At 39.3% G+C, this 16,159-nt stretch overlaps 1 protein-coding gene across 6 annotated transcripts in view; it reads left to right on the top strand.

Annotated features, from left to right (window-relative positions):
- Positions 1-16,159, top strand: part of Pou2f1 (POU class 2 homeobox 1) — a 140,225-nt gene that overhangs the window by 110,431 nt on the left and 13,635 nt on the right. For all 6 annotated transcript variants that reach the window (XM_085687977.2, XM_087906324.1, XM_087906325.1 and 3 more), the window contains 4 exons: positions 557-702; positions 1,969-2,148; positions 5,357-5,462; positions 13,389-13,734. In XM_085687977.2, coding sequence (XP_085544103.1) covers positions 557-702; positions 1,969-2,148; positions 5,357-5,462; positions 13,389-13,734 — 778 coding nt within the window. The remainder of the gene's footprint in view (positions 1-556; positions 703-1,968; positions 2,149-5,356; positions 5,463-13,388; positions 13,735-16,159) is intronic.

The following is a 16,159-nucleotide window of genomic DNA, read 5'->3' on the forward strand; positions in this document are numbered from 1 at the left end:
TTTTTTGTTTTGTTTTTCAGTCACAGGCAAGAACCACTGATGTGCTCCATCTCAATTTATAAGCAGTAGAAAGAAATCTACTGTAACATGCCCTGGATTGTTCAGCTGTTAAATAACAATACCCTCTTGTCTTTAAAGAAGTTAGAAGTACTCTCTCCCTACTGTGTTTGAATTATGTTGAGAAACTGAGAAATCATCTCTGAAATTAAATATTAAATATCCAGTGATTTCCGAGAATTTTCTTCTTTTGTATCCTCAGAGCTTATTAACAAACAAAAGAAGAGAACTAAAGGAAATATGAGTGAAAAATACAGCCTTTGTAGTCTCAGAATCAAACCAAAAATGAATGGTGACAAAAGATAATCCTGAGACAAAGAATGCTAATAATAGCAGTACAGAATTGGTGGTAGTGAGCAGTGCTTCAGTGTGAATTATATTGCAAATGTCACACTAACATCAAGCCGTAAATATTTGGTCAGTTTTATTGTTCATATATATTCTGTTTGTGAATCCTTAAGCTCAGCTGTGTTTCCCTGTATTTTCTTCACTCTTATAGAGAACCTCTCATCTGATTGTACAGCATCTAGCCCAAGTGCCCTGAATTCTCCAGGGTTGGGGGCTGAGGGCTTGAATCGTAGGAGGAAAAAACGCACCAGCATAGAGACCAACATCCGTGTGGCCTTAGAGAAGAGTTTCATGGAGGTCAGTGAGGTTGACTTTTCATCTGTATCTGGTTGTGACCAGTACTACTGTTGGGGACTATAGATACTAAAGCATAGTCTTGTCTTCCTCCACCCTGGTGAGCATCTTAATATGGAGGAAGTAAGATACTATAAGACTGACACTTGATTACTGCAGGGCTCAAGAGAGACCTTGGTTCTAATTATGTGAGCATTTGGTAGGAGGAGCATGGGATTAATCCTACAGACTGGAAGAGGTGGGAGAAAAGTACCTCAGGCAGAGCAATTTCATGAGCATAGGCCTCCAGAGGAAACCATACCTGTTCCAGAAGAAACACGTGTGATTTGGTTGCCTCAATTTTAGCATCTTTAATGTTTGGAATGGTATTTTAAGGACACAACACTAATGACCGTGAATGTTCTTTTACGTAGTTCAAGTTAATTCAACAGATATTTGGCTTTGAGAGAGAGAGAGAGAGAGAGAGCGCGAGCGAGCGCACGCGCAAGTGAGCTCTGTTTACTTGAGGAAACATTGATTCAGGAGTCTATTGGTTTTGCCTCTTGTTAAAGTGTGGTGGGGCACTTCACTTGATTTAAAAATTAAATTTCTGCACTTATGAAATTATCTTTTTTCTTGCCTCAGAAGCATAGTATGAGGTCCAAGGTAGGTAGTAAGCAAAAAGCACTGAGAAATGCATACATTGCTAGTAATATGTAAGTTTGTATTCTTTTGTTAATGTTAAGATTAATAGACCTTAGCCAGGCATGAGGCATTTTAATTTCAGCCCCTGGGAAACAGAGTTGGGTGAATCTCTGTAAATTTGAGGTCAGCCTGGTCTACATAGGTCCCGGTTTGATTCCTAACACCTACATGACAACTCACAACCATTTCAGGTCCAGGAAATTTAGTGCTGACTTCTGGCCTCTGAAGACACTATACAAAACTACAGGCAAAACACTCACATACATAATAAATCTTTTTTTAAAAAAAAAAAAAGAAGAAGAAACAAGTGGCGCATGCCTTTAATCCCATTACTAGGGAGACAGAAGCAGGCAAGTCTCTTGAGTTCAAGGCTAGCCTGGTCTACAGAATGAGTTCCAGAACAGGCTCCAAAGCTACACAGAGAAACCCTGTCTGCTGTCTGGCGAGGGGGAGGGGAGGAGAAAAAGAAAAAAGATTTTTAGAGATAAAATTTAAATGTAGAGCATTTGTCCCTGGATTCAATCTCCTATGTGACAAATATATAAGTTGAAATTCTAAAAAGGTGGACTTCCCCCCCACTTTTAGAATCAAAAGCCTACCTCGGAAGATATCACCTTGATTGCTGAACAGCTCAACATGGAAAAGGAGGTGATTCGCGTTTGGTTTTGTAACCGCCGCCAGAAGGAAAAAAGAATCAATCCACCAAGCAGTGGTGGGACCAGCAGCTCACCTATCAAAGCAATTTTCCCCAGCCCAACCTCACTGGTAAGAATGGGTGTGGAAGAGACAAGCTCTTCACGGGCTAATTTATAGTCTTACAAATGGCCTATTAGGGGAATTCATTTCCTAGCAGATGTCTTAGTTCCTGTCTATTACTGCAATAAGATGCCGTGAATGACTATGGCATCTTTGACAAGAGAGCAGTTAATTTCAACTTACACTTTCAGAGGGTGGGTCCTTGGTGTTGGAATATAGGGACAGCAGAAAGCTCATGTTTTGATCTTCAAGTAGGAGACAGAGAGAAACTGCTGATGGGATGATCTTTTGAGTTCTCAAAGTCCACCCTAGTGACACACCTCCACTAAGATCACACCTCCTAATCCTTCCTTACTCCCAGCTGGGGACCAAGAATTCAAACATAGGAACCAATGGGAGCCATCATTATTCAAACTATAACAGTTAAGGAAGTGTGTGTGTGTGTGTGTGTGTGTGTGTGTGTGTGTGTGTGTGTAGCATACATGTTGAATAAATATATAAAATGTCTACTCTTAAGTATTTCCAAAATTATGAAATTTTTCATTGTAAACCCAAGAACTTAACGGTTTCCTTTATTTTTGGAGGTAAATAATTTGAATTCTTTTCTGTTTCTTTGCAATTTTTTTTCTGTAGCTAATAAGGTTACACTGCAACTATAATGGTAGATTTGCTCCTGATTGCTAGTCACCTAGAAAAAAAAGGTTATGTTCCTTCCTGTTCAGTCCCAAAGCCCATTTTAGTAAACTTACATAATTAAGTGACAGCAAATTCCCAGATATGAATAGATATCTCAGATCTTCACTCTCAGATAGTAGGTCAGCATTTCATATAGAACCTTATTGCATCACTTCTTCATTCACATTAGAACGTTATTCATAGATGGAAGAAACATGCCATGGGCATAGGACTCCCTCATTCACTTTTTCTTCATTTTAGGATAATTATAGATCATTGCCAGATGATGCCAGACAGACTTCCAAAGATGGATAGATTGTTAAGTCTGCATTTTTGTTCTTGTTAATCTGCTCTTATTTTATTTTAATATTATTTCATACTAGTACCTCCCCCTTAGGTTTTTGAGACAGGGTTTCTCTGTGTATCCTTGGCTGACTTGAAACCCAACAGAGATCTGCCTGCCTCTGCTTCCCAGGTGCTTGAATTAAAGGCAATGTGGCACCACGCCTGGCTCCACAAGGTTTTTAAAACTAAGGTCAGCATTATTTATTGAGTGAAAGTTGTAGATTATTATATGGTAAAGTTTTAATCATAAATATGATATGTTAGTTACAAAATCATAGTCATTAGCTAACAGTTTTGTGTGACTTGTTGTTTTTAGGCTTAGCTACCATAGGAAAAAGATAGTGTCTTACAAAATCATAGGATACTTATTGTAATATTTGAAAAGGAAATGCTAAGGTGTTTTAAAATCTGCTTCACAGCCGAGCAGGGATGGTGGCACACCTTTAATCTCAACACTCTGGAGGCAGAGGCAGGTGGATCTCTCTGAATTTGAGGCCAGCCTGGTCTACTGAGTGAATTGCAGGACAGTCAAGGCTACACAGAGATCCTGTGTCGAGAAATCAAAAGAAAATCTGCTTCACTAGAGCTGAACATTGGTTATATCCAACCTCATTTTTATTAGTTCTTTGAAAATTTTAGTATATTTTGATTCTGTTTTCCCTTCCCCAACTCCTGCAACTCCAAACACACACACAGACACACATACACATACACACAACTTGTGTCACTTTCTTTTAAAGCCATCAGGACCAAGTTGTGCTGTCTATGTATTCTTAGGTATATGATTATCCACTAGAGTATGATTAACTTACCAATGGTACACCTTAAAGAAACCTCTCCTGCTCCCAACAGATGTCACAGGTAGGAGTTGGAGTTGATGCCCACCTCCCTGCACTGTGGGATTTTATCAGTGGGTCCTATGCATGCTGTCATAATTGCTGTGAGTTCATATGTACAGTGCCCTTCTGTTTCAAGAAAACGGTTTCCTTGTAATCACCCACCTTCCCTGGATCTTAGAATCTTCCCTTTCCCTCTTCTGCAATGATCCCTGAGCCTTAAAAAGAGTGGGTGTGGTATAGATGTCCGTTTGTTTGTTTGTTTGATTTTTGATTCTTGAGGACAGGGTTTCTCTGTGTTGCCCTGGCTGTTCTGGAACTCATTTTGTAGACCAGGCTGGCCTTGAACTCACAGAGATCTGCCTGCCGCTGCTTCCTGAGTGCTGGGAATAAAGGGGTGCACCACCACTGCCTGGCTAGATGTCTACTTTAGGAACACATGTTCCTTAGTCTCCTATTATGTGCATCATGACCAGTTGTGAGCCTCTGTGTTAATCTGCATCTAGTTCTAAAAGGAGCTTGTCTGATGAAAGTTGAGAGATGCACTAATCTGTAATGATAATTATTTGGAAGCTGGTTTAATACTATGTTCATTTAGCAGAGTAATATTGGGCCTATGCTGTCTAACCCTGGGTCCCTGGCCCCAATAACAGTATACACCTATTGTCTCAGGACTCAGGAGGAAGAAGCAAGTTGATCTCTGTATTGAGGGCCAGCCCAGCTACAGCTATATACTAAGGTTTTTTTGTTTTGTGGTTTTTGGGGGTTTTTTTTATTTTGGACAGGGTTTCATTGTGTTACCCTGGAACTATCTCTGTAGACCAGGCTGGCCTGGAACTCAGAAATCTGTCCACCTCTGCCTCTGGAGTGCTGAGATTAAAGGCGTGCACCACTATACCTCACCATAAGATTGTCTTTTTTTTAAAAAAAAAAAAAAAAAAAAGCAGGTCAGTGGTGGCCCATGCCTTTTAATCCCAGCACTTAGGATGCAGAGGCAGGCAGATCTTAGGGTTCAAGGCCAGCCTGGTCTACAGAATGAGTTCTGAGATAGCAAGAGCTACACAGAGAAGCCCTGTCTTGAAAAAAACAAAAACAAAACAGAAAAAGAATCTGCTTCACATTCTCTACCATTTAGTTAAGAATAAAAACAAGACAATTAATCCTGGAGCCAGAAAATCAAAAGTAAAAACAATATAAGCACTGATGCTATCAAATAGTTCTCTTGTTTAGGTACTCTTGACAGTTAAACTATTTCTGACTGATATATATATAGTCTGTCAGACTCAACATTATTCAACTTTAAGGCCCATTCCAGTTTTGCTTATGTTAACATGCATTTTTTTTTCTTTTCTGACCTCTAGGTGGCAACCACTCCAAGCCTTGTGACAAACAGTACAGCAACTACCCTCACAGTCAACCCTGTCCTTCCCTTAACCAGCGCTGCAGTGACTAATCTCTCTCTTACAGGTAAGCAGCAACCAATTCACAAGCTATTAAGCAGAAGGCCTGCCAAATCATGAAGGTGCTACTTAAGTTATGAATTGCTTTTTTTAAAAAAAATCTATTTCTAGGGGTCTAGGGAGATTGCTCAGTTAGCGTGATCATGAAAACTAGAGTCCAGATACAAAGTGCACACTTCAAAGTCAAGTGGGCTTAGCAGCTCATTCCTAATCCCAGTGCTGGGGAAACAGAAAGGGATTCCTCAGTACAAGCTGGTAGCCTCTCCATTCTCCTACTCCTGCCTTGGTATATGGCAACTCTGAGTTTGTACTTCTCTTGAAGCTCCAACAAAGGGATTAATTCCCACCTCAATCATAACTTTCTTCTTCACTAACTGTCGTCCTATGATTGGTTTCTCTACCACTACCCATTTTTTCCTCTTTCCCATCCCTGGAAATCTCATTACTTTGTATGTTTCTTTACTGCCATTTGGAATGGGGTTTAAGAAACATGGAAAAATATTTTCTCCATCTACCACTTTATAATAAAACACGTGATTTTTTTTTTTTTCCAGAAAGGGTTTCTCTGTAGCTTTGGCGCCTGTCCTGGAACTAGCTCTTTTGTAGACCAGGCTGGCCTCAAACTCACAGAGATCCGCCTGCCTCTGCCTCCCGAGTGCTGGGATTAAGGGTGTGCGACACCACCTCTGGCTACTTGTTAAATGATGTATTTGTCTTCACTTTTTCATGTGCTTAGCACATAAACAGTCCTGGCAAACATTTCTAGAGTGGATGTAAGATAGCATTCCTCCAGAAAGAAGTGCCTCAAAATTACACTCACCTATGAGTTCTGTCTCCAGTTATCTTTCTAAAATGTTTTATAACGACACAAATGTATTTCTCAGGAAGATAATAGCAATTTGAATTAGTTACCTAACAATGGAGGTCCAAGATACAGGTAGGATAATGAACAGAATTAAAAGGAGAAATGGATAGTTCAGCAATACTCCACTTGTAATGATTAATTTGAACTATGTCTTATTATCAAAGATATGCAATACTTGAAAATTATCAACCAACTTGACCTAGCCATCATGCTTGTGTAAAAACTACCTTTTCAAGCTTACCTGGAACATCCTTCTTTCAGGACATTTTCAACCAGGAAACACGGCTCAATAAATTAAAAGGTTAAAATCATAGAGTGTGTGTGTGTGTTTGTGTGTATTTTAATTTATGTGCATTTGTGTTTTGTCTGCCTGTATGTCTGTGTGAGGCAGTCAGAGCCTCTGGACTGGCGTCATAGACAGTTGTGAGCTATCAATGTGGGTGTTGGGAATTGAACCTGGCTCCTCTGGAAGAGCAGTCAGTGCTCTTAAACACTGAACCATCTCTCTAGCCATTTTGGGGGGTTGTTTGTTTGTTTTTAAAGGCAGCTGTAACCCCAGCTGACCTGGAACTCAATTTATAGATTGGGGTGACCTTAAACTCACAGAAATCCACCTGCCTCTGCCTCATGAGTGCTGAGATTAAAGGTGTGCCACAACACCCTGCTATGTTGTCTTTATAAAAATCAACAGGAGAAAAAAAAAAAACAAACTTGACATTCTCGGATGTTTGGAAATTAACATATGGCCAAGACCCTGTGAATTTAAAGAATTAAAATCATATAAAATATATTGTCCTTTTAGAAATTAACAACAGATATTTGTGGTATCCTCAAATATTTGGAAATTAAACTAGAAGTGTATGCCAAAGAAGAAATCAAGAAATTAAGAAAAATTTGAAAATTGAAGATGAAGCATCACAGTGGCAGTAGTGATGCAGTGTGACCCAAGCGGGGAGGGCTGGTCATCATGACAGCCAGTCCCCATTGGCAGAGACACCAGAGAAACAGTTAAGCTTCTGGGAGTATACTGCATACCTATGACTGTAACCCTTGGCAAGAAGAGAATTAATGCAAGGCTAGCTTAGGCAGATAGTGGGGCCCTTTCTTGAAAAAAATAAAAAAATCATCATATAGAAAAAATTAGTCCCAGTGTAAGCAGAAAGGGCAAATGACAAGAATTATAGCAAAAAATAATGAAGTAAGTTGGGGAAAAAGCAATGCAACTAAAAATTAACAAATTCATCTACAATCAAGAAAAAAGAAAGCAATGCATATTATCAAAATCAGTAGCTAACAGAACCAGAATAGAACAGTGTGGTGTCCCATATCTTTAATCCAAGCACTCAGGAGCAGAGGCAGGTGGATATCTAAATTCAAAACCAGTCCGGTATGCATAATGAGATTCAGGACAGCTAGGGCTTCATAGAGAGAACCTACCTCAGAAACAAGCAAACAAAAAACATAATTAAAATGTTATAATTAGGATATAGTTCATGATTTTGTTTTGTTTTGTTTTGAGATGGGGCTATCCTTGACCTCAGTCCTATTTTAGCCTCCCAAATAGCTAGAATTAAAGGCACATGTTCAGCTTATAGCTCACATTTTTTAGTGTATAATTTTTAAGTGTTCAGTTCAGTGGGTTTTGATATACTGAAAACATGTGGAACTGTTATAATTACCTAATACTGGAATAAGTCCATAAATTATTAGTCCTCCCCCATCCAGGCATTATTCTTCTACTCTATCTCATTGTATTGCCTACTTTGAGCATTTATAGAAATAAATTCATACAAGTAAGTGGCCCTTTCAGTAACTTTATCAATATTGTAAAATATATAAGTACTTCCCTTTCAGGGCTGAATGGTATTCCATTCTCTGGATGTGCAGCATTTTGTTTACTATTTTGAGTCAATAGCATTGAAGTAGTAGCAGGTTTTAGCTATTTTTAGTGCTACTGCTGTGAATTTCATATTCAGGTTTGTGTGTGAGCATGTATTTTCAGTTCTTTGATGTTTATACTTAGAACTGCTGTATAACGTGGCAAACTGGAGTTCTTGGGACAATTTCTTTCTAAACAAAGATTGTGTAGATTGAAATGACATAAAACTTAGGAACTAACAGATTGTCAATAGACCAAAAGCAGTTGAGCAATAATTAATTAAAAACTTCACAAATAAAAGCCCAGCCCCTGATGATTTTAATAGTGTTCTGTGGAACTTTTTGTTATTAATTTCTTGTTTAATCAGGTATTTTTGAAATATAAAGAAGAAAAAACTATTTTGAACAAGGCAAACAATACTCTGAATAAAAGCTAGATAAATACATTAGGAAAAAAAAATACAGACTCATAGCCCTCATGAAAATATTTTAAATTCTCAGCTAAATCTTAGCAGATGAAGCTGAGAATTGTTGACCACCTGCCTGACATGTGTAAGTTCCTGAGTTCAATCTCCAATAATGAGAAAGGGAAGGAAAGAAGGGGGAAAGAAAAGAATATCTTTGCAAATCAAAACTGACAACATATAAAAGAAGATTTTTCATCAGGACTAGTTAATTGACCCCAAGAATACATAGTCAGTTTGGTATCTGAACACCAATTAACATATTGAAAAATAGAAATTGAACTGAGATAAATCCTGGATAGTTGAATAAAAGGTATTAATAAATCCAACCCCATTCATGATAAAAAGCTCTTTGATCTGAAACAGAAGAAGCTGCTTCTACAGATCAAGAGCAGCTACTCAAAACCTGCAGCAAAAAGCATACTTAAATGGCCAAAGACTAACAGCTTCTGCTGAGGACATTTGTTCTCCTGATTTTTTAATTTGTTTCAACATTAACATTGTAACAGCATTGTCCTATTGTTGTGTGATACAAAACCAACATATGAAGTCAGTTGTGTTTGTATGTACTCTAAGAAAGTGGTCCAAAAATGATAGTAAGAAAATAATTTATGCATAATATATGTAGAAAACTAGTAATTAGCTGAAACTAAACTCTTGTGCATGTGTGTTTACACGTGTATGCTGATGCACATGCATGTGGAGACTGGAAGTCAGCCCTCAAATGTTCCTAAGGACAGCTCTTTGTTTTTTTGAGACAAGTCTCTCTCTCTCTCTCTCTCTCTCTCTCTCTCTCTCTCTCTCTCTCTCCCTCTCTCTCTCTCTCTTTCTCTCTCTCCTTAATTTATTTAAAAAAAATTTTCTCATTTTACATACCGTTCCCAGTTCTCGCTCCCTCCATCTCCCCTCCCCACCCCCAATCCAATCCTCAAAGGGCATAAGACTTCCCTGAGGCAGGGCCAAGCCCCTCCACACTATATCTAAGCTGAGCAAGGTATCCCTCCAAAATGAATGGCTACAGAAAAAGCCAGTACAAGCAGTAGGGATAAATCCTGCTCTTACAGCCAGTGGCTCCACAGTCTGTCCCAGCTAAACAACTGTCACCCACATTCAGAAGACCTATTTTGGTCCTATGCTGATCCCCCTGTTGTCTGGCCAGAATCAGTGAGCCCCCATTAGCTCAGGTAAACTGTTTCTGTGGGTATCCCCATCATGGTCTTGACCCTTTGCTCTTATTATCACTCCTCCCTTTCTTTGACTGGACTTTGGGAGCTCAGTTCAATGCTTGCTGTGGATATCTGCATCTGCTTACATCAGTTGCTGGATGAAGATAGTCATCAATCTTGACTACAGGGCAAGACTAGTTCGGGCACCTTCTCCACTATTGCTTAGGGCCTTAGCTGGGGTCATCCTTTGGATTCCTGGGAATTTCTCTAGGGCCAGGTTTCTTGGTAGCCCCACAATGTTTTTCTCAATCAAGGAATCTCTTTCCATGTTCTCCCTTTCTGTCCTTCCCTATCTTGACTGTCCCATTCCCTCAAGTTTCCCACCCTCCTCTTCTCCCTCCTCTTCTCTGTCCGCCCTCCCCTCCTCCTCCCATCCCCATGCTCCCAATTTTCTCAGATCTTGTCTATTTCCCCTGAGACAAGTCTCTTATTGGGACCTGCTGCTCACTAATTTGGCTGAGCTAGCTGACCAGCAAGCCCCAGGGCTTTGTTGCCACCTCCCCAGCACTGGAATTAGAAAGCCCACACCACCTTACCTGACACTGTGTGTGTGCTTGTGTGTGCATGTGCGTGTTTGTGTGCATGGTTTCTAGGGATGAGACATGGTGTTCATGTTTGTATGGCAAGTACTTTGCTGTTATTCTCTGGCCTGAGATTAACTTCTAAGTGACATTTCACATTTCAGCATTCTTAAAACGACACTTGTCTGTCTCTAGTTTAATTATTTCCGATTCAACAGTCGTACTTCCAACAATAAACTGATACCTTATTCTAAAGTAAATATAACGGGGATCTACTTTTTAAATATATATGAAAAGAACTTGAGAAGAATGAACTTAGAGGATATACATAGCCAGGTTTCAAAAGGCAAGAATAAACTATTCATAAAGTAGATTACATAAAACAAAGCTCTCAGTTGGGAGGAGGCTTTAATTTATCCTCTGTTAATTTTTGACAAATAGATAAGACAATTCAAAGTCCCTAACAAATGTTCCTGCAACAATTGGGTACCAAAATGCACAAAGACTATTTTAGGTTCTTGTACATGACAAGTAAAATGGGTCAGATGACTGATGTATCCCTAGAACTTCTAAGAAATTGTAGGCAGTCTTTATGATTTTGTACTGCAAAGGACTCGTAGATACATCGCCCACAAATCAGTGCTGGAGAGATGGCTCAGCAATCAAGAGCATTTGCTCCTCTTGCAGAGAACCTGAGTTCAGTTCTCAGTACCTGTGGTGGGTATTTCACAACTACCTGTAACTCCAGCTCCAAGGAGTTCAGTATCCTCTTCTGGCCTCTGTGGACGTCTGTACTCATACACACACAAACACAAAGGTAATAGAGTATCATGAAAAACAAAGTTTGTTGTGCTGTAGAAGACATCTTGAGGAAAATGAAAACACAAGACAAAGATTGGAAGAAAATGTTTGTTACAGAACATGTGTCATTTAAAAAAGAAGTTATATATGGAATATACTAAAAACCCAAAGTTCAATAGTAAAAATATGGCCCAGAACATTTAAGTGGATACTTTATCAAAGAAGGTACACAAGTGAAAACAGCACAGGAAAAAGATGCTCAACAGTATTGCTTGTTAGGAAATTTAAAACATTCATTGAATGCCTGCAGTCAAAAGATAGATGAGGTTTGAGGATCATAAAAACTACAGTTTGTAGTGCATGACTTAGGAGAATGTAAAGTGGTACAGTCACTATGGAAAACACTTTAACATTTTCTTTGTAAGGTAGAAATATAAATATATCATCCAATGAATCAGTTTCCTCAAGAAACATGTAAACATATCCACACCATAACTCTTATGTGTGTGCATATTTATAACAACCCCAAACTGGAAACAAGCCAAAGTTCACACAGCATATCTGCACCATTGAGTAGAATTCATCCTCGAAAAGCTAAGTGTTGACTCCTGTCCCAGTGTAGTGAACACTGAAAGTAATAGCCTAAGGTACACAAAATTACATATTGTTCAATTCCATGTATGTGAAATGTTAAATAATACCAATCTGTGGAGGCAGGATAGGGTTGGCAAGTGGCTAGAAGTAGGAATGAGGGATCTCAATTTTTGGCGGTGCAAGTGTTACAGTCTGGATTTTGTGAGAGTTAAAGAACTTTGGAAATTGATAAAAAGTTATTTGAGCTTTAGACTTAAATTGGGCAAGTTTTATAGAATATACATTATACTTCAATAAGATGGGGTTTTTTTAAAAAAAATTAAAAAACAAGGAGAAAAGGGTGGAAAACAGATGCTAGGTATCCTACATGTGCTTGGATCTAATGCCTACTAAGTACCCTGTAAGGTTTGTGAGAGCATCTTGTTAAGGGTGCTAAGGCCCTAAAAGCCTGCATAGAGTGCTCAGGTAAATTAAATTGCCAAGAATTTGGAGCATAAAGGAGGTATATGAATTGAAATATGACTCCATGGCTGGGAGGATTTATTTAAAGATCATGTTGATATTTTATGTCATAGTGATTTCATGATACTCAAATTGGAGATCCCTACCTAGGATTTGGATAATATGTTACAACTAGATAAAAACAACTCTGGATAGTTTCTGAACTCATCACTTCCTAGCCTGTATTAAATGCACTAATTTGGCTAGTATTGTCCTAGTAAGCCTACAAGACATAGCCAGGTGCTGATTTATTTGATTATGCAGTGAAGAGGAAAGTGTAATAATTTAAGCTTTTTGACCTCAACATTTGCAGTTTTGTGAAAATGGGCAGTTTTAGAATTTAACATTACCGGTAAAATTAGGTTTCATAAAATGGAAAATTGGTCAAGAAAAGATTCAGAGTACATTGAAACATTTTTGCCTGTAGAAGAGAAATAAGAAAGTACATTTATCTTCCTGTAAAACAAGGGGCTAGCTAGGTCTTAGAAGAGGGTGCAACTGGGGAAGTACTTTTGAGTCTACCAGACAGGTTCACCACAGCAAGAGGACACTGTTTGGTCCTATAGATTTATGAAGACATAATGAAGGGGGTTAGGTTTCATAATACCAACGTTGGTATAATTGTGTCTGGTGTCAGATTCTCCTGGAACTAGAGTTATAGATGGTTGTGTGCTTCCATGTTGGTGTTAGGAGTCAAACCTGGGTCCTCTGCAAGAGCAGCCAATGCTCTTAACCTAACAAGCCATATCTCTAGCCCGTCATTTCCTTTTTTCCTTTTTTTTAAATAGAACATTGATGCTGGGGGAGGGGAGAGACTTATTTCTTTCAGAGTTGTGTTATTGCTCTTGTCTCTTAAAGAAGGACTGATAGCTTTTGTTTTTAAATGCTTGTTATTATTATCATCATCATCATTATTATCTGTAGAAATATATCTAGAAAGCTAGGTTATTCTTAAGAAAAAGAATAATTAAGGCTTAATGGATAGTAGGTTAATCATCGCCTTGATTCAAGATACTGAATGAAATGACTAGTTTTCCAAACACATTTACAGAATGTCATTTCCTAATCTGATTCTCTTTTCAGGCACTACAGACACCACATCCAACAACACAGCCACCGTGATTTCTACAGCACCCCCTGCTTCCTCAGCAGTCACATCTCCCTCCTTGAGTCCCTCCCCTTCTGCCTCAGCCTCCACCTCTGAGGCCTCCAGTGCCAGTGAGACCAGCACAACACAGACCACCTCCACGCCTCTTCCCTCTCCTCTCGGGGCCAGCCAGGTGATGGTGACAGCATCTGGCTTACAAACAGCAGCTGCTGCTGCTCTCCAAGGAGCTGCACAGTTGCCAGCAAATGCCAGTCTTGCTGCCATGGCTGCTGCTGCAGGACTCAACCCAGGCCTGATGGCACCCTCACAGTTTGCTGCTGGGTAAGAAACTTTCCAATTCCATTTGCATCCAAAACAGAATATCTTAGTTGGTGTTTCAGTCACTGTGAAGAGACATCATGACTTCAGCAACTTTTATAAAGGAAAACATTTAATTGAGACTGGCTTATGGTCTTAGAGGTTCAGTCCATTATCTTCTTGGTGGATAACATATTGGCATGTAAGCAGGCATGGTGCTGGAGAAGGAACTGAGAGTTCTACATCTTGATCCACAGAAAAACAGGAAGTGAATTGTCTACTACACTGAGCTGAGCATAGCTTGAGCAAAGGAGGCCTCAGAGCCCACCCCCACAGTGACACACTTCCTCCTACAAGACCACACCTACTCATACAAAACCACACCTCCTAGTAGTGCCACTCCTGTTGCGGGGTGCTGTTTTCTTTCAAACCACCATACAACTAGGAACCCATTACTGTAACTCATAGGGAAGGTTTTTCATCACCATCTTAAATGAACAGCAAATCTGAGCTAGACTGCTTTGATTACAGATATGAACATAAGTTTCTAAGTAGCCACACTACCATTTCAACGTGATAACACAGGACTGAATCAATGAGTAATTCAGCCATAAGAGTCAGGAAGAGAGCTCAGAATTCTCCATAGTCTTAAGCTTTCTTCATTAAATTGTAGTTTACCTTCTTTCTTATTCTCAAAAATGGATAAAACTTGGAGTAAAGCCGTGTCTAGTTTTATATATTTTCATATAGTTTTTATTCTCTGATAATTTCGTACTTGTATACAATGTTATTTTGATTATATCCATTCCTCACTCCTCCCAAACTGCCCTGAACTCTCATACACACACAACTTCGTGTTTCCTGTCTTTCTTTCTTCAAGTCGCTCATCTAATTAGTGTGCCTGTGTGCACATGAATGTAGAGCCCTCCTACCAATGTGAAAGATTATTCCCCTTCTTCCTGCAGCCATCAACTGCCATTAGCTCCTCAACTGGGGTTGAAGCCTTTTGAGCCCTTCTCCATCCACACTAACTTGGCTGGCTTGATCTTATTCAGATAATCATTGTGTGCGGCTGCACTGTCGTGTCTAGAAGAAAGCATTTTATAATAGTACTCCCCAGTTCCAGCTCTTACACCCTGTCTGCTCCAGAAAAATCTTCCTCAATATTCCCTGAGTTTTGGTGCTAGGAAGATGGCCTGATGTAGATGTCCTACTTAAGGTTGCATACTCAACAGTCAGTCACTTATTCTCAATAATTTGACCAGTTAAGGGTCTGCATTTATCATTGTCCACTGCAAATACAAACTTCTCGGGCCTGGGTTAACTGCATCATAGATCTGCGGGTATTAACATAAATAGTTATAAAGGGCAATCCACTGTAACCATTTAATAAAACAACAGTTGGTGTCTGCTACCACCCCACCTCTTGTCCATGACTTCCTCATCCATGGGCTTTTGACTAGATTTACAGTACCAGGCTGTTTCCCTCTATGAATAGGTCACAAGTCAGAAATCAATTGTTTGTCCCTGAAACAGTCATACCACTATTGTACCAATAAATATATTTTGCCTGATTGGTCAGTATTGTAACACACAGGATCTAGCATTGGATAAGACTATTGCTATCTTTTCTCTCCCATTGTTTATATAGCACCTCTTGGCACCTTGAAAGCTAGCCAGCATAGAGGAAATTTTCTTGTCAATTCTAGATTGATGTTTCTATATACTGCACCCTAAGTGTATGTGTGTTCAGTAGTAGGGTCTTAAAATCTAGTTATGAAGGACAACTAAGAGCAGTGGCAATAGCCTAGCCTATAGTGTTTGTTTTGTTTTAACATTTCTTTCTTTTTTTTTTTTTAAATAAGAGAACTAGCCTCTGGAACCTCCCAGACCAATAACTTGTAGGGAAGGATCCCATGAATGGCACTGAGATTTTTGTTTAATAACTTGTGTCTTCTGGGAACAACATTGTCCACCTATGTAGGGTATCTCTGGTTTTTGTTTGGGTTTTGGTTTGGTTTGGTTTTCAATTCAGGCTTTCTCTGTGTAATAACCCTTGCTGTCCTGAAACTCACTCTGTAAACCAGGCTGACCTCAAACTCACAGAGATTCACCTGCCTCTGCCTCCTGAGTACTGGGATTAAAGGCATGTGCCATCACTGCCTTGCTTTCTGTTATTTGTTTATCATGTGTTTTAATTAGCTTACACATAGGAAGTTTCCATAAGGCTTTTCATAAATCCTTAGTTTTTGTTGGCCCACCTTCCTTCTCTATCACCATTCCTCACCCCATCTCTGCTCAAACCTTTAATCCCCATACTTCCCTCCTCTTCTTTTCATACCACACATCTGTCTCCTACCCTATTAAGGCCTCTTGTCCTCCCCATCTCATGGACCCTTTCAGGCTTTCTGACCTATAGTTACTCCAAGTTAAACATAAACTAAAGATT

This window comes from Myodes glareolus, chromosome 5 (genome assembly GCF_982192425.1).
Source record: "Myodes glareolus chromosome 5, mMyoGla1.1, whole genome shotgun sequence".
In the NCBI taxonomy this organism is placed as follows: Eukaryota; Metazoa; Chordata; class Mammalia; order Rodentia; family Cricetidae; genus Myodes; species Myodes glareolus.